The 19,411-nt window shown below is 44.9% G+C and overlaps 1 protein-coding gene across 1 annotated transcript in view; it reads left to right on the top strand.

The window, feature by feature from the left end:
- Positions 1-18,873, top strand: part of GBA1 (glucosylceramidase beta 1) — a 36,825-nt gene extending 17,952 nt beyond the window's left edge. The window contains exons 10-12 of the mRNA XM_063439124.1: positions 15,940-16,103; positions 16,462-16,578; positions 18,646-18,873. Coding sequence (XP_063295194.1) covers positions 15,940-16,103; positions 16,462-16,578; positions 18,646-18,751 — 387 coding nt within the window. The 3' untranslated portion in view covers positions 18,752-18,873. The remainder of the gene's footprint in view (positions 1-15,939; positions 16,104-16,461; positions 16,579-18,645) is intronic.
- Positions 18,874-19,411: the final 538 nt, after the last annotated feature.

Genomic DNA, 19,411 nt, shown 5'->3' with positions numbered 1-19,411 from the left:
GATGTTTGTGTAGTGGATGCTGTGTGTACAGTTAATGCAGAGTGTGTGTCAGTATAGTGAATTCAGAGTGTGTGCATAGTTTAGTGAATGCAGAGTGTGTGTTAGTGTGTAATGAATGCAGAGTGTGTGTTAGTGTGTAATGAATGCAGAGTGTGTGTTAGTGTGTAGTGAATGCAGAGTGTGTCAGTGTAATGAATGTAGTGTGTGTTAATGTGTAGTGAATGCAGAGTGTGTGTTAATGTGTAGTGAATGCAGAGAGTGTGTTAGTGTGTAGCGGATGCAGAGTGTGTGTTCGTGTCAAGGATTCTTTTAAGCAAACCAATAAGTTTGAATGACTATCTGTTCCTGTCCAAATTAGAAATAATAAAGTTGCGTGCACGCAGAAGTAAATTCACACTGACACGAGGTTCAGGTTAAATGAAAGAACTTCAGGAAATTTAATGGCATCTGTTAAAAAGTGGGTGCGTAGACCCTTATAAAGGCATAATTACATCACTAAAGAAATTCAAGATAACAACAAGTATACATTATTAATTGGTTTAGGTGTTAAGTGGTTAGTTAAATGCCCTCCCTACTGGGTGTACCATCTTAGGTCACTACTGTCGTTATGAACTTCTCCTCCAGATTCCGGCACCATCTTGTTAGCACGAGGAGTTCACTCGATGGGAGGGGGGCTTTGGCAGCCATTTTGAGTAGTTGGCACGTTAGTCTCAAGGTTAGTTTTCAAGGCTTTTAGTAACTTCACATTTTATTAAGACTAGCTGCTACAATGTTTCACTCAGCAGGAACCTAACATTTCCTGCTGACACACAATTTCTATGAACAAAGCATTCTTGTAAGACTCTAAGGCCTGAGAAAGAAATATAAGAGTATAGATTTAAAGGGGCCTAAAAATTCTACAACATTAGTGTGTAACGGATACAGAGTGTGTGTTAGTGTAGTGAATGCAGAGGGTGTGTTAGTGTGTAGCGGATGCAGAGTGTGTGTTAGTGTAGTGAATGCAGAGTGTTAATGTGTAGTGAATGCAGAGTGTGTTTGAGTGGTGGATGTAGTGTGTGTGTACAGTGATGTAGTGTGTGTTTGTGTAGTGGATGTAGTGTTTGTATGTACTAGATGAAATGTGTTTAGTGGATGCAGTGTATGTAGTGTGTGTATTAGACGCAGTGTCTGTGTATAGTGAATGCAGAGTGTTTCAATTTGTGGTGGATGTAGTGTGTGTACTGTGAATACAGGATGTTTGTGTAGTGGATGCTGTGTGTACAGTTAATGCAGAGTGTATGTTTGTGTAGTGAATCCAGAGTGTGTGTCAGTATAGTGAATCCAGAGTGTGTGCATAGTTTAGTGAATGCAGAGTGTGTGTTAGTGTGTAATAAATGCAGAGTGTGTTAGGGTGTAGTGAATGCAGAGTGTGTCAGTGTAATGATTGTAGTGTGTGTGTAAATTTGTAGTGAATGCAGAGTGTGTGTTAATGTGTAGTGAATGCAGAGAGTGTGTTAGTGTAGTGAATGCAGAGTGTGTTAGTGTAGTGGATGCAGAGAGTGCGTTAGTGTAGTGAAAGCAGAGAGTGTGTTAATGTGTAGTGAATGCAGAGAGTGTGTTAATGTGTAGTGAATGCAGAGAGTGTGTTAGTGTAGTGAATGCAGAGAGTGTGTTAATGTGTAGTGAATGCAGAGAGTGTGTTTGTGTGTAACGGATGCAGAGTGTTAATGTGTAGTAAATGCAGAGAGTGTGTTAGTGTGTAGTGGATGCAGAGTGTGTGTTAGTGTAGTGAATGCAGAGTGTGTTAGTGTAGTGAATGCAGAGTGTGTTAGTGTAGTGAATGCAGAGTGTGTTAGTGTAGTGAATGCAGAGTGTGTTAGTGTAGTGAATGCAGAGTGTGTTAGTGTAGTGAATGCAGAGTGTGTTAGTGTAGTGAATGCAGAGTGTGTTAGTGTAGTGAATGCAGAGTGTGTTAGTGTAGTGAATGCAGAGTGTGTTAATGTGTAGTGAATGCAGAGTGTGTGTCAGTATAGTGGATGCAGTGAGTGTGTTAGTGTGTAGTGTATGCAGAGTGCATGTTGTATTAGTGAATGCAGTGTGTGTATTGTATTAGTGTATTAGTGTGTGCACTGTGTGTGTTAGTGTATGCAGTGTGTGTGTTGTGTTAGTGTATGCAGTATGTTTGTTGTGTTAGTGTATGCAGTGCGTGTGTTAGTGTATGCAGTGTGTATTGTGTCAGTGTATGCAGAGTGTGTGTTGTGTTAGTGTATGCAGTGTGTGTTGTGTTAGTGTATGCAGTGTGTGTGTTGTGTTAGTGTATGCAGAGTGTGTTGTTAGTGTATGCAGTGTGTGTGTTGTCAGTGTATGTAGTGTGTGTGTTGTGTCAGTGTATGCAGTGTGTGTGTGTTGTGTCAGTGTATGCAGTGTGTGTGTGTTGTGTCAGTGTATGCAGTGTGTGTGTGTTGTGTCAGTGTATGCAGTGTTTGTGTGTTGTGTCAGTGTATGCAGTGTGTGTGTGTTGTGTCAGTGTATGCAGTGTGTGTGTGTTGTGTCAGTGTATGCAGTGTGTGTGTGTTGTGTCAGTGTATGTAGTGTGCGTGTGTTGTGTTAGTGTATGTAGTGTGTGTGTGTTGTGTCAGTGTATGTAGTGTTTTTGTGTGTGTAAATGTGCAATCTGGGGGTGAGGGGGTAAAATGTAAAAAAAATTAAAAAAAAGTAATTAAATTGTTTCTCCCCCCTCCCTGCTTACCTTTGTCCAGGGAGGGGGGAGATTCCATCCCTGGTGGTCCGGTGGGGGGCCCTGGCTCCCTATTACCGCAGAGGGGGCCCAGGCAGCACACTGTTCTTCTCTTCTCTCCTCCAATAACTCTCGCGAGACCCGCGGAGCGTTGCCATGGCAACCGGGTCTTGCGAGAGTTATTAGCAGAGAAGAGACAGGAGAAGCAGTGTGCTGTCTGCGCCCCCTCTGCGGTAACAGGGAGCCGGGGGCCCGCGGCTGCACACATAGCGATATTCGCTATCTATGTGTGCAGAGAAAGAAAGTGGGGCCCAGGACTGCCAGAGCAGTCCGGGCCCCCCAGGGCCGCCGGGCCCGTGACAACCGTCATGGTTGTCACCCCCTGATGGCGGCCCTGCGTGTGGGTAATCCCAAACTGGGACTGTGTGATTGTGAGCCGTGTTGCTAATGTTGTTTCTTACAATATTAGGAGAGAAAAGGAAGAAAGAAAAAAGGAAGAAAATATTAATTAAAGCGGCACTGTCATGCCAAACTTACCTTTCCCTAATTGTTTCCTCATCTCTCCCTCTGTCAGGATCTGTTCATTTCCTCCTGTCTGCTCTAGTTTTCTTTAAAACATAAGACAAATTAGGGACTGTTTTGTTTTTTTATGTATATTTCCTACGCCTGACCAGCTATGACCAGCGGAGGAGCAAATTTTCCCATAATTCTCACCTTTCCTCCGTGATCTCGCGATACCTCCTTTCACTATTCCCGAACGTCTTGTCATTTAGACAGAACGCCGATGAAACTACAGAATTTCGCCCTAACAGAATGAGAACAGTTTGTTTATTTATGTTAGGACGACAATTGGTACTTTTAGGTCGGTTTGAAATTTCATTCAAATTAATGAATTTCTGATCCGATCCATGCTACGGCTGCAACTTGCAGCTGCTTAGTAGATAGCTCCCTAATTCCCACAGTATTAGGGAGCTATCTACCAAAAGGCTGAAAGACCAATCTTGGATTACTTAGTATTAGTAATTAATCTGCCCCTACTCGCTATATCGCGAGTAGGGGCTGTAACGGATCACCTGTACTCCGACTGAGTACCTTCCGTTGATGGATGCTTCCTAGCTTGCGCCAAGGACCACAAGCACCGCACCGGACACAACAACCACCGCAGACTCCACAACCGCTGTAGCTTAACTGGAGTCTCGCCGTCTTCCTTCCATCCTGGATCAACCTCTGTCCTCCAGGACCGTGTGGGAAAGATCTCTCCTCCAGGAGAGCGTATCAGGAACAGCTCTTAAAAGAGCTAAGTGATTAGAGCTCAGGGGAGTATACAAAGTATAACAATCCCCAGTGTGAATATAGCAGTTCCCTACAATAACGAGACGAGGCTACGTATTGAGGGTTAAGCAGGAACAGAACTGTTTTAATGAGCACCAAAGGACTTTCTTTTATGCAGGTTTTCCCACACGGTTACCACCCACATGGACCTAGTGGTACACAGGACATGCAATTACAATAGCCAATCAAAACATTACAGTACAGTCAGACACTCCCAGCCAAGGCACACAAACCCTCCCTCTGCCTGTGATATAATTACTGAACACAATGGGTTAACTCAATTATCACAGGCAGGAAAATATACAGTTTTTTATACAATATTCATAACTTCCCAACCATACATGCAATTCACATATTCTGAACCAGCATTAGCAGTATACAAACATATGTCAAAAATCATACAAATTGGGGGGCGTGGCTGGCTGAGCTACTGAGCGGTCGTGCTTCTGCAGAGCTCCCGCTCCATACAGAGAAAAACTGACTTTTAGCCCTAAAGTGCACGATCCACGACGACTTCACCTACCTCACAACCTTTCCTAAGAGAGATGGGGCGGAAAAATAGGAAAACCGCCCATACAGAGGGTGCAGGTCACTCCGATATTCGCCTCTCCTTTAACAGGCTGTCCTCACAGGCCAGAGCAAACATGGCGCTCGGAGACCCACGCGGCTCCAGCGACTCTGAGCCGTCACACGACGAGAAGAGAGCTCAAGTTCCCCAGGCCTATGGCAGAGTGTACCAGAGGACGGACTCGGACTCGGACGAATCTCCCTCTACTAAAGGGGACATCAAAATCCTTCTCCGAGATCTGAGGGAGGTATGGAAAGCGGACCTCGCCGGGGTACAGGAGGAGATTGGCGGCCTGAGGCCAGAGATAAGGAAAGAGGGGAGAAGCTGGACGACACTAATACCCAGTTAGACACACTCACCCAGCAAGTGCAGCGCCTATCCCGCACTGTGACATCCCTGGAACTCCGGCACCGGAGGAGGAATATCAGGATCCGCAGGGCACCAGAAACGGTGGGACAAGAAGCCTTAATAGATTTCGCCCGCGAAGTACTTCAAGCCCTAGGACTCAAGGACGAAGGCGGAACACCAACCTTGGTCACGGCTTTCAGAGTCCGAAAGGCCCCTACAGCACCCGCTGACGCACCGCGAGACATAATAGCGGTGACCAGGGACATCAATGCGAAATTCTCCATCATGGCCCGGGCCAGGCAACGACCAAACCTGCAGATAGCCAATTGCAGGATCTCTATCTATGACGACCTACCCTTTGCAGTCCTCCTAGACCGGCGCAGATTCGCAGCCGTAACCCGGATCCTAAGAGACTGGGGAATCAGGTACCGATGGGGGCTGTCGGGAACCCTGGTGGTATCGCTGGGGGACTCCATACACACGCTGACTGCCTCCGAAGACCATACGGAGTTTCTGTGGAACCTCCCGCTACCGGACCCGTACACCGCAGCGCAGCAAGCGACAACACCCCTGAAGGCAGATAACCCTGAACCTACACAGAAACGCGGACTCAGACAACCCGGAGTGACACCATGCCGGGGGCGACAAGACCCCCCAAAGGACTCAGTGGGATGACGGAAGACACCGGCGGGTACCCTCAATGGGCCACCCGATGCCTACAGATGGCCTCACGGCCCATAAGTACCTAATCCAAACCAAGTACTGAGACTGCCTTGCTATCATCCCCACTGAACTGGATAAGTCCAGAGACTCTGATACCGAAATTTGGTTTCGTTTTATCACGCTCATTATTAATTTACTTTTACTGTTATTAGAATAGATTTATTGCATAGACCAACACTAACAGGGACAAGCGCGTCCCCCCCAAGAGACACTCGAGCAGCCAGTAACTCTCAGACACACCCTCCAACTAGGCTTACAAACATGGGACACAGGGCGCCACAAAATGACCTAGAGGGAGACGGCAGAGACATCAGCCGCGTCAGTGCGTACACAACACACCAGGAGCTGAACTGCAGGACGCCTCATAGACGATATGCACACATGATTAACTCGCAGACCTACCCTCCACATTAGTCACATGCGGCTCGGAACGCCGCACGCATACAGAGACGACCCTCCCGGAATCCCACACAGAGCCTGACCTCTCCTATACCACTCCTCTACTAAACGCCCACACCCATACAACAAGACATACAGGTAGGAACAACAGAAAACACCACGACGAAATGAGGGCGCCCATAGACAACTCAACCCAACAATCACGTTCTCTATATGAGAACTGAAAGGCACAATGCGCCTGCAACAACCAGAACCCACTAAAGACTCAGGCTTAAGTGACTCAACAAAGTAGGGGCTGACCGCACACGAAAGATATACACTGCAGGATATACAATGCAAGATGTTTCATTGTTCCTTCTTTTATTTTTATTTTTTTACGTTTTACCATTTAATGATACTCTAATTTAATCTAAACGCTAAAATGTCTAATCCACATGACTAAAAGGTATTCCTTATGCATACCCATCCAGGTACAGGACGCGAATTACCTAACCACTCACTTCACAAAACTGTGCTACTCAATATTATTACGCTGTATATTATGACACACCTGCAACTGCTATTGTGGCACTGCGGGAATGTTTGTTAAGCTTTATTGCACAACCAAAATAAAGAAATTAAAAAAAAAAAAAAAATCATACAAATTGGCCCAGTAGTTCAGAAGTTAGGTGGAAGTCCTATTTGACCGACTGCAAGCATGGCTTTCCTGCCCAAAACAGTTCCACAGATTTAGGCTGTGCAGCCGGTCTATCTTCTCCTCTATCATGGAGATAATTGGCTTGAGTGGGTGGGGTAACTTTATTATCTCCAGGTACAGGGAATATCTCCATTTACAACAACAGTAAAAATACATGGAAATACATAATTCCCATTATACTGAACAGAACCCCCACATTCAACCTATCCCTAGATAGCTTGGATCTGAGCGCTCAATATATTCGAACAGTGCACAGATCCCACGAACAGAATAAAATCGCCATGGGGTTAAAGTTTAGCAAGGGCTGATGAGAGATTGAGGAGGGACAATGCAGCCAGTTTCAACTGGTCTGGCAGTGTCCCTGGGGACAACGCCCTGCTGGAGAACAATGGGACAAGAAAGGGGGAGGGGAAGAGGCACATTCTCCCATGGAATTAAAGGGGCAGAAAAAGTGTTTCAAAATCCAATAAGCCTAAATAATGTTTTTAAAGGGCCATAGGCACAGGGCAAGAGGCTGGCAAGCAGGCCTCTCCAGGACCAAGTGGCGAAGGGCACTTCGTCACAGGGGCATGTCTAGTAAGCAGTGAGCAGCTTAAACCAACCAACCTATTGTCCTCCCACCCATGAGCGGCGGGTGGGGGCCCTAAATTACAATAAGGGGAGGGGACATATTGTATTGAAAATGGGGAGGGGGAAACCGCCCAAAAAATCCCGCTGATAAAAAAATATTCCATCTTCACCCAGCGAGGGCTCCACTCAGACTGAGCTCTGCAGGGCAGCGAAATGCTTATAAAGCCTTCCCACGCCCTGCAAGTTGGCTCAAAGCACTCTGGTTGGTTTAAGCCAACCAATGAGAGTGCTCTGACAGGTAAATGAAGAGACTGACAGGTTAGTCTCTACATTTACCTGTCACAGTACTCTGATTGGTTGGCTTGGAGTCATTTTACACAGCGTATAATTTTCTTCGGGTGAAAGTTCTTTGGGTGACTAGGGTCTTGGGGACCCCTGGTTACCTGGGGGGTTGGTTATTTTTACCCGTAGCCCTTGCCCGTCGCCCATGGGTGGAGGCCAGGGGGGAGGAAATAGGTCCCCCACCTTATTGTAATTTAGGGCCCCACATGCCGCTCATGGGTGGGGGCCAGAGTGGAGGACAATAGGTCCCCCTCCCCTTATTGTAATTTAGGGCCCTCACTCGCCGCTCATAGGTGGGGGTCGAGGGGGAGGGGGGGGGGGGGGGGTAGGACAATAGGCTCACCCCATTTTCATTTCACATTTCCAAAGAACTTTCACACGCTGTGTAAAATGGATTCCAAGACAACCAATCAGAGTGCTGTGACAGGTAAATGTAGAGACTTACCTGTCAGTCTATTCATTTACCTGTCAGAGCACTCTAATTGGTTGGCTTAAACCAACCAGAGTGCTTTGAGCCAAATTGCAGAGCGTGCGAAGGCTTTATAAGCATTTCCCCGTCCTGCAGAGCTCCGTTTGAGCAGTGCCCTCGCTGGGTGCAGATGGAATATTTTTTTATAGTCTGCATTTTTTTTGGCCACCCTTCCTCCTCATTTTCAATACAATAGGTCCCCTTACTGTAATTTAGGGCCACCGCTCATGGGTGGGGGCCGGGGGGGGACAATAGGTGTCCCCCCGTTTTCATTTAGGGCCCCCACCAGCCGCCAAGGGGGACCCTATGTCCCCCGTTTTGTTGAATAGCCCTCACTCGCAGGGCAAGGGTGGGGGCTTTTAGTTAAGAGATGCCCCACCATGGGGCCATTTATTGAGGGGTGGGGGTTTATTTTTTTTTTCTACAACAGTTTGCAGTGTTTAGTAGACCTGCCCCTACTCGCGGCATTGCGAGTAGGGGCATTCGGGAGATTTCAATCTCCCTTATGCTAATATGGGGGGCATATTGACCCCCATAGAGTGAGGGAGGATACTGGGGGGGCTTAGGAAGTGGTGGGGAGCACAGCTTCCTGACACTTTTATATTTACATATTACAAGGAGGGAGCTGCGTGCTGGTAGCTCCCTCCTTATAATAAACTGAACGAACGAACGAACAAACAAATTTCTATTCATTCATTCGTCTTTCCCGTCCAATTTTTGGACAATAGCGAATGCGGGAATTTCACAGCACTTTCTAGTGTGGGCAGATGACGTGTCCAACAGGGACTTAATTTACCCACACAAAGATGGCGGCGCCCAGGACCTAGGTCCAGGCACAAAATAAAGATTTAAAAAAAAGGTAAAATGGGGGGTTTAGGGGCATATGGGAGTGACTAGGAGGGAAATTAGATGGAGAGGGGTTAAAAAAACAAAGAATGGATGCGGCCATAACAGTGCCGCTTTAAATGGAACTGATCATATAGTAATATAGAAGAAATGAGAACCTTTTTGTAACCAAACATCTGCATGGAAAATAGGCTTATGACGGATTCCGGTGCCCTATGTCAGATCAGTCCTTGCTTGTATTCTTCGTTCCGCTGCTTAGGTGCTCCTGGACCTCGGGTCGAAGGGGACAGCGTGTTCTGGGTCCCAAGTTGCAATGGAAGGTCCTGGGGGGGTGTTGGCTGTCAGGGGTGCCAGACCCAATGCTTCTGGAAATATGGTTGTTTCTTCCATCGAGGTGAGCGTATGTGGGATTCCATTTGGGGTCACTACTAGGGATCCGTCCATCCCCACCTGTAGCTTTTATCTGCTGAGCGGAGTTGGCTTGTCACAGGGTGAAAGGATTTGCGCCATAGGTGGGTTGCTTTTGTTAAATCCTGGTAGAACGTTAGGGAAGCCTCCTTGAAGGCTAAAAGTGTTTTGTCTTTGAGTGCCGACATGATCTGAATTTTGTCATGTACTGTTGGGCATCTTAGTATGGCATCTCGGGCCATATTGGTCGGTGCTTTGGTGGGTCCAGGTAGGCGATATATCCTTCGATAGTTTTTTTGCTACAGTGTGAGGTAGGATGGAGGCCAATAAGCATCTGATGTAGTGTGCTAGTTTGTCCGTTGATATTGCAGTGGGGATGACCCTTATATATTCGTGCAACGGTGACGTTCTTCCATAGCTGTCATCTGAGTGGACATGGCTCTCTGGTGGGACCAGACTTGCAGTACTGAGTCCTGGATCTTGGACAGATGTGGTATGTATGTCCGTGATGTCCTTTTCAGAGGCCTGCACTCGGTCTGTGATGGCTTTCATGTCCGTTTTGATAGGTGCGAGTTCCGCTGCTAATATTTTATGAAAATCAGTCAATAATAACTTCAGGTCGTGTCTGGTCGTTGGCGTTGAGTTGGTGGGGGCTTCCGGTGGCAGTGGTTGTGTTCCCAGGTCCCATTTGCTCGTATGGGGGAGTGTGAGTAGTGGAGCGCAGGCTTCCGCGGGAGCAGGTTTGTGCTGTGTGGGCCTCTGTAGCATGGCTCTGATGTCCTTCCTGTCTGCCGCAGTAGGTTTCTGTGAGCGGCAGCCCATAGCTGACATTTGGGCTGGTATGATAGGTGTTGTAGGGCAATAGTCGTCTCCCACTCTCTGTGCAAAGAGTGCCTCCAGGCGTGGGAGCGTCAGCGTGGGGTAGGCCTCAGTTTTTCACCTCCGTTTAGGCTGGATGGGTGCGAGAAAAAAATTGCATCTATCGCCTCAGGAGGTGTTATGGAGTCCAGCTGGCAGCGTTAGAGGGCTGGATGGGCTGTCAATTTCCGGATATTTGATGATTATTAGATTCTCTGAGGAGCTTGCAAGCATGGCGTCTGTTCAGGTTGGTGGTCAAGCTCTGCCCCCTATCTCCTGCTTTTTAAATCAAACTTTAATCACACAGGAGGCTTCTGCAGAGTCTATAGGGTTATTAACAAAGCAGGAGATAAAACTTCTAAATTAAACAGAATGTGTGTAACGGACCGTTTCACTTACAAGAGGGTAAAACCCAGTTTAGGCGATGATCCCCTTTACAGATGCACAGGCAGCTACTGCAAACACCATTCTCCCGACTGGAGACACACGAACACTGAATCCGAGAAACCTTTTAAATTCTCCCAAGCATATGAATGCTGTAGACCGTTGAATAGGAACCATACGAATAGGCTTACACTCCTAGCAGTCAACTGGAACAGCATGCAATAAATCCTTCCCCCAATAATGAGACGACACTTCACTTTGAGGGTAAAAGAGGAACTCTGGACTGGGACACCCAGCCTGGCTTTTATTACAAACAGGTACATACAGGACACTCCCAGGGGGAGGATGAAATTAACCAATCACATGGATGTACCTCCCACACATTTCCTCCCCTTAGATTAACACTTAACATAATTATACCGTACACCCTTTTCCCCAATTCCTGGATGTACCCCAAATACATATGATACACCCTTAAATCCAGCATCGCTGGATAGTCCTTATTCAGGGGGACAACATATTCAAGAATCAGGTCATTCGGATGAACGGTTCGGGAGATATGGGGTTCCAAAGATTTGACCGACCGCATGGGTAAAGTATCCGAAAACAGTTCCATGCATTTTGGCCCTGCGGTCGGTCACAGAAAAGGGAATAGAAACAGGCGAATTACTTGGGTTATAGAGACGAAGGGGAATTCGCATGAATCCCCTAGTTCGTGCGTTTCTTTCTACCGAACGGCGGGCCGTTCGGTAGTTTCCCCACGAAATCCTGGAAGTCTGGAGGTCTCAGCGGTGCTTGCCTAGTCGAGTGTCCGATTTCAGTTCCAGACACTCGACGGCAAAACACCGCTGTTCGGTAGTTTAAGATGGCCGCCGCCACGTGTTCGGCTCCCGAATGGCGGCCACCCAGAGGACACAGAATACATTACATAGATTGCCAATTACCTGTTTGCAACATTGTTGCAAACGGTAATTGGAGGCACACTTATTCCTGGGTGGTCTGGTTGTTCGGTAGTTTCACTCAATATACTGAATGGAGTGATTCTACCGAACAATCAGATGAATACTGCATATCTATATCCCAGGTTAACTCAACACACAAATACATACAGGATATTAAAGGCAGGGTTAAAGTACCATGTTCCACAGTCTTAAAGGTACAGTATCACAAAAGTCCCAATAAGTTCACGGATGGCCCTTAAAGGCCCAGTAGCCGTAATATAAATTATTACATGCCCAAATATAGTTTTTATAGAGCAATATGTCCAGGGGCCGTAGTCGCAGGGCAGGAGGCTAGCAACCAGGCCTCTCCAGTTCACAGTGGCGAAGCTGGTTTCGCCACAATGTGCAACAAAGGAAGTTTAAACATTCTATCTCTCTTTACTGGAAGTGTTTGGGAAGGCTGTATAAGTTATGTGCAGTGTGTTGTGACTAGGGTTGTATAAACAAAGTGATATAACTTCTAAATGGCAGAGATTTGAGAATTGAGCAGTGAGACTGCAGGGGCATGATCTATAAACCAAAACTTCAGCTTCATTAAGCTAAAATAGTTTTGGTGTCTTTAGTGCCTCTTTATTAGTCCCTATAGCACTTATCCAGAGCACCTAACTAATTTAGTATATAATCAAAGGGATTTAGGGGTGATTATTTCAGATGACTTAAAGGTAGGCAGACAATGTAATAGAGCAGCAGGAAATGCTCACTGAATGCTTGGTTATATTTTACATTTATTAGATTTATTAGATTATTCTGCGCATTTGAGGTTCATCTTCTCTCCAATCATATCTGCATTGGTCAAGGAAGAGAGACTCCTGGTCTGTTTTGCTACAGTTCCACTCCTCTCGTTTCACCATCTCAAATGCACTCCAAAGAAACATGCAACACTATTTACATTAGTATTTGGGGACGGTGGGGGTAGAAGAGGGGTGTTATGTGTTTTGTTCATTAAAAGAATGTTCCACTAACAAAATAATAATTTAGTAGCTATATTTACTTGTTGTTGGCTGTTCTTTAACCCCTTAAGACTGCAGCCAAATGTACAAGTTGTGATCCACAAAAAACGTAAACAGAACCTGGCATTTGCGCTATATGGAATATTTAGGTATGGAACATAATTTAATATGAAAAAAATATATAAAAAAATTGGAGAAAATAAGAATTTTTAAAATTGTTTTAGTTCTACGTGACATTTTAACTGTGAATGTCAAAATACTGTTTGCTTTTACTGCAATACAATACACATATTTGTATTCAGCGATGTCTCACGTGTAAAACAGTACCCCCTATGTACAGGTTTTATGGTGTTTTGGGAAGTTACAGGGTCAAATATAGCGTGTTACATATTTCATTTTTTTCACATTGAAATTCGACAGATTGGTTACGTTGCCTTTGAGACCATATGGTAGCCCAGGAAAAAGAATTACCCCCATGATGGCATACCATTTACAAAAGAAGACAACCCAAGGTATTGCAAATGGAGTATGTCCAGTCTTTTTTAGTAGCCACTTGGTCACAAACACTGGTCAAAGTTAGTGTTAAAGGACCACTATAGTGCCAGGAAAACATACTTGTTTTCCTGGCACTATAGTGCCCTGAGGGTGCCCCCACCCTCAGGGACCCCCTCCCGCCCGGCTCTGGGGAGAGGAAAGAGTTAAAACTTACCTTTATTCCAGCGCCGGGCGGGGAGCTCTCCTCCTCCTCTCCGCCTCCGATCCTCCCTTTCGGCTGAATGCGCATGCGCAGCAAGAGCTGCGCGCGCCTTCAGCCGGTCGCATAGGAAAACATTTACAATGCTTTCCTATGGACGCTTGCGTGCTTTCACTGTGATTTTCACAGTGAGAATCACGCAAGCGCCTCTAGCGGCTGTCAATGAGACAGCCACTAGAGGATTTAGAGGCTGGCTTAACCCGTATATAAACATAGCAGTTTCTCTGAAACTGCTATGTTTAGATAAAAAAGGGTTAAACCTAGCTGGACCAGGCACCCAGACCACTTCATTAAGCTGAAGTGGTCTGGGTGCCTAGAGTGGTCCTTTAATATTTGAAAATGCAAAAAACTAATTTGAACGCAAAATTTGGCCAGTGTTTGTGACTAAGTGGCTACTAAAAAAAACTGAACATACCCTATTTGCAATACCCTGGGTTGTCTACTATTGCAAATGGTATGCCATCATGGGGATACTTTTCCTTCCTGGGCTACCATACGGTCTCAAAGGCAACCTGGCGAATTTTAATGTGAAAAAACTGAAACGCAAACCTTATATTTGACTCTGTAACTTTTGAAAACACCATAAAACCTGTACGTGAGGGGTACTGCTATACTCAGGAGACTTCGCTGAACACAAATATTAGTGTTTAAAAACAGTAAAACGTATCACAACAATTATATCGTCAGTGTAAGTGCCATTTGTGTGTGAAAAATGCAAAAAATGTCACTGTCACTGGCGATATCGTCGTTGTAATATATTTTACTGTTTTGAAACACTAATATTTGTGTTCAGCGAAGTCTTCCGAGTAAAACAGTACCCCCCATGTACAGGTTTTATGGTGTCTTGGAAAGTTACAGGGCTAAATATAGTGCTAGAAAATTTAATTCCCTGAACTTTCGGCCTGGGTTGTCAGGCAGGTCCTGCAAATTTTAATAATAAAACGACCTAATTATGTAAAATTATTACATAAATATATACGTAGAATTATTATATATATATATATATATATATATATATATGTATATGTGTATATATATATTTGTATATACATTTTTTTTTATTTATATATAGGTATATATATAGTGATATATACGTATATACTTATGTATATAGATATATATATTATTTCGTTCTACATGTATTTTGATATCTATATATATTAATTTTAAAATGCAGTTCGAACGAAATTACGCATGTTTATATATTTTTTATCTATTTATTTTTTATTTTTTTTATTTTATTTTTTAACGTATTTATATATTTATTTATTATTATATATAAATATATATATATATATATATATATATATATAATGAAAATTATATATATATTTAATCAATATCGTACGTGTATTTTGATATTAATATATATATATATAATTATGTATATATTAATATTAAAATACACGTAGACAGTGTATGTATATTTATGTGTATATGTGTGTGTATATATATATATATACTTAGATCATATATATATAATGAAAATATAATCTTATTTTTATACTGTTTTAACATTTTTTTTTTATTATTTTCAGACAGCAGGGGGAGTACCTGTCATTACAGGCACTCCCCCTGCTGGCATTGACATGGACGGCCATGCCGTCCATGTGATCGCGGGCTCCTCGCAAGGACCATGCGATCACATGGCTCTGGGGGGGGGCGAAGAGGACAGAGGGGGACTCCTTGGGCTCCCAGGTAAGTCCCCCATACTTCGATCGCCAGCGACCGGGTAAGTACAAAAGATTGCAGGACGTTCTATGCCGTCCTGCGGCGTTTAGAGCCACCAAAATAAGGACAGCATAGAACGTCCTGCTGTCTTAAGGGGTTAAAGGAACACTATAGGGTCATAAACACAAACATATATTTCTGACCCTATAGTGTTAAAACCACCATCTAGCCCCCTTGCCTCCCTAAATATAATAAAATCTTCCAGTATTCAAGTCTGCAGATGCTGGCTCTGCCACTGAACTGCCTCCGTCTGCTGACATCATCAGGAGGGGTGGCCTGAACCAATCACAATGCTTCCCCATAGGATTGGCTGAAGACTGTCAAGGAGGCAGATCAGGGGCAGAGCCAGCACAATTCAAACACAGCCCTGGCCAATCAGCATCTCCTCATAGAGATGAATTGAATCAATGAATCTCTATGAGAAAAGTTCAGTGTCTGCATGCAGAGAGTGGAGACACTGAATTGCAGTGCTGCATACTAAGCAGGACTGCTCCAGGAAGCATCTCTAGCAGTCATCAGGGGAGTGGTCAGTGGAGTTATCACTAGGCTGTAACGTAAACACTGCATTTTCTCTGAAAAGACAGTGTTTACAGCAAAAAGCCTGAAGGTAATGATTCTACTCACCAGAACAAATTCTGTAGTTGTTCTGGTAGTTGTTCTGGTGACCATACTGTCCCTTTAATTTGCTCACAGGTTTTCATTATTTTGTAGTGCCCTTGTCTCTTTTAGAGGCTAAACATTTATAAACCTTGTGCTTGGAGCATTTTCACTGATTAACATTAACCTTTACATTGCCAGGCAATGCTTGATTGACAGATTTTTTAAATTTATTTTTTAACACAGGACCTTAATAACTATGTGACAGGGTGGACAGACTGGAATCTGGCCCTCGATACTGATGGTGGACCCACGTGGGTGGAAAATTATGTGGACAGCCCCATTATTGTAGACATCACTAAGGATGTGTTCTACAAGCAGCCGACCTTTTATCATATGGGACATTTCAGGTGAGGCACTGTGGAAGGAGTGAGAGATTGCAACCCTTGGTAGGATTGTTGCTCATATCAGCTCTACATTAGTATAGATGTCCAATATAGGGAAAGGGCTAGAAGAGAAGTCCAGTTTCTGAGGCCAGGCAGGGCTGTGGTGGGGGTTAGATGTCCTGGAGTGTAATTACATTTAGGTAACTGTTCATCTTTTATTATCATGTCAATTTAATATGTGAGTTGGCAACCTCGGTGCTCTATGTAAACATGGCGTGGGTATTTCATAAACCATTCCTATTTCCCTGCATATAACCAAAAATTTTTTTAGGTTTCACTCATTCAGTGTTTTAATTTATGCTATTTTGTTTTATGGAAAAAGCAAGTTTATTCCTGAGGGATCGCAGCGTGTTGGGCTGGATGTAAGTCATGAAAATCAGTTGGAAACTGTGGCTTTTCTGCGTCCTGATAATGCCGTCACTGTAGTCGTCCTTAATGGGTAAGATCCTTTACACCATTACTATACACTCTACTTCAATGGGTAACTAATTGTTTATTAGGTTTGTTACCAATGCATTCTCTGATCTAGTGTCCTGTCTCTATCACACCGTGCACCTTCCGATCCTGTCTCTATCACACCGTGCACCTTCCGATTCTGTCTCTATCACACCATGCTCTTTCCGATCCTGTCTCTATCACACCGTGCTCCTTCCGATCCTGCCTCTATCACACCGTGCTCCTTCCAATCCTGTCTCTATCACATCGTGCACCTTCCTATCCTGTCTCTATCACACCATGCTCCTTCCTAGCCTGCCTCTATCACACCATGCTCCTTCCTAGCCTGTCTCTATCACACCATGCTCCTTCCTAGCCTGTCTCTATCACACCGTGCTCCTTCCTAGCCTGTCTCTATCACACCGTGCTCCTTCCTAGCCTGTCTCTATCACACCGTGCTCCTTCCTAGCCTGTCTCTATCACACCATGCTCCTTCCGATCCCATCTCTATCACACCGTGCTCCTTCCGATCCCATCTCTATCACACCGTGCTCCTTCCTAGCCTGTCTCTATCACACCATGCTCCTATCGATCCTGTCTCTATCACACCATGCTCCTTCCGATCCTGCCTCTATCACACCATGCTCCTTCCGATCCCATCTCTATCACACCATGCTCCTTCCGATCCCATCTCTATCACACCGTGCTCCTTCCGATCCTGCCTCTATCACACCATGCTCCTTCCGATCCTGCCTCTATCACACCATGCTCCTTCCGATCCCATCTCTATCACACCATGCTCCTTCCTAGCCTGTCTCTATCACACCGTGCTCCTTCCTAGCCTGTCTCTATCACACCGTGCTCCTTCCGATCCTGCCTCTATCACACCATGCTCCTTCCGATCCCATCTCTATCACACCATGCTCCTTCCGATCCCATCTCTATCACACCGTGCTCCTTCCGATCCTGCCTCTATCACACCATGCTCCTTCCGATCCTGCCTCTATCACACCATGCTCCTTCCGATCCCATCTCTATCACACCATGCTCCTTCCGATCCCATCTCTATCACACCATGCTCCTTCCTAGCCTGTCTCTATCACACCGTGCTCCTTCCTAGCCTGTCTCTATCACACCATGCTCCTTCCGATCCTGCCTCTATCACACCATGCTCCTTCCTAGCCTGTCTCTATCACACCGTGCTCCTTCCTAGCCTGTCTCTATCACACCATGCTCCTTCCGATCCCATCTCTATCACACCGTGCTCCTTCCGATCCTGCCTCTATCACACCATGCTCCTTCCGATCCCATCTCTATCACACCATGCTCCTTCCTAGCCTGTCTCTATCACACCGTGCTCCTTCCGATCCCATCTCTATCACACCATGCTCCTTCCGATCCTGCCTCTATCACACCATGCTCCTTCCGATCCCATCTCTATCACACCATGCTCCTTCCGATCCCATCTCTATCACACCATGCTCCTTCCGATCCCATCTCTATCACACCATGCTCCTTCCGATCCTGCCTCTATCACACCATGCTCCTTCCGATCCCATCTCTATCACACCATGCTCCTTCCGATCCCATCTCTATCACACCATGCTCCTTCCGATCCTGCCTCTATCACACCATGCTCCTTCCGATCCCATCTCTATCACACCATGCTCCTTCCGATCCCATCTCTATCACACCGTGCTCCTTCCGATCCTGCCTCTATCACACCATGCTCCTTCCGATCCTGCCTCTATCACACCATGCTCCTTCCGATCCCATCTCTATCACACCATGCTCCTTCCGATCCCATCTCTATCACACCATGCTCCTCTTGGTTTCATATATCTCTGTTTGTCTACTTTCAATATTTCAAGTCCTACACAACTAGCCAGGAGGCTCTATCGCACACTTACCAAGGGTGAATTTCTATTTGCCAAGGCTGAATATCCACTCACCAATGGCTAGTGCAAATGTTGAGCCATTTGTATCTTTTCTAATACATTTGTATCTATATGCCTGCTGCATAAATGTATATAGGCCCTCATTTTTAATATTTGCCATGTTGATCTTGCAGAGGTTCACTGGATGTGAATTTTGTAATTTCTGACCCATTGCTCGGAGTTATTGATGCAACGTGTCCAGCAAACTCTATTCAAACATACATCTGGAGGCGAGAGTGAAGGAGGGAGAGTAAGCGGTTTAACACATTATGATCAACAGACATTTCAAACAGTAAATTAATTGCAATCAAGAGACTCTACTTTTATACTTGCACTAACAAAAAAGTAAATTTCTTATAATACTTGTAATGATTCAAGCTTTATTATGTATTTTATTATGTATTAGTCCTTCTCTTAGCACCTAGTGTTCTTCCATTAGGAAGAGCTAGAGAGAGCAGGAACACGTCCTGTTAAAATAACTGCTCGGAGGTTGGTCCTTCTCCAAGCGTTAGCTTATCAGTCAGGGATTTGTCTGAAAATTATTTTCAGTAGAATTTCTTGTTTTACTTTGAAGCTAAATTGGAGCGATGCTTCCAGCTTACATCAGTGGTACTGTTAGATGTAGAGTAGTCCAGGCACATTCAATTCACTCTCCCATTTTTTTTGTTGACGTGATTTTAGCAATACAGGTCATGATAAATACATTGCCCCATTATCGTATCCTATGGCTGTAATAGAGAGTAACATTATGGTAAGCTTATTTGAGCAGGGCCTTCTTCACCTTCCCTTTCTATATTGGTAAAGCGCTGCCGCACATTTTGGCGCTATATACATCATAATGACCAGTAATAGTTTGTTCTTGTAACTGACTGCTCATGACAAGGAGATACAATGTTTTAC

This window comes from Pelobates fuscus, chromosome 13 (genome assembly GCF_036172605.1).
Source record: "Pelobates fuscus isolate aPelFus1 chromosome 13, aPelFus1.pri, whole genome shotgun sequence".
NCBI lineage: Eukaryota > Metazoa > Chordata > Amphibia > Anura > Pelobatidae > Pelobates > Pelobates fuscus.
The sequence above is the reverse complement of the archived record's forward strand: the minus strand, read 5'-3'. Positions and strand labels throughout refer to the sequence as shown.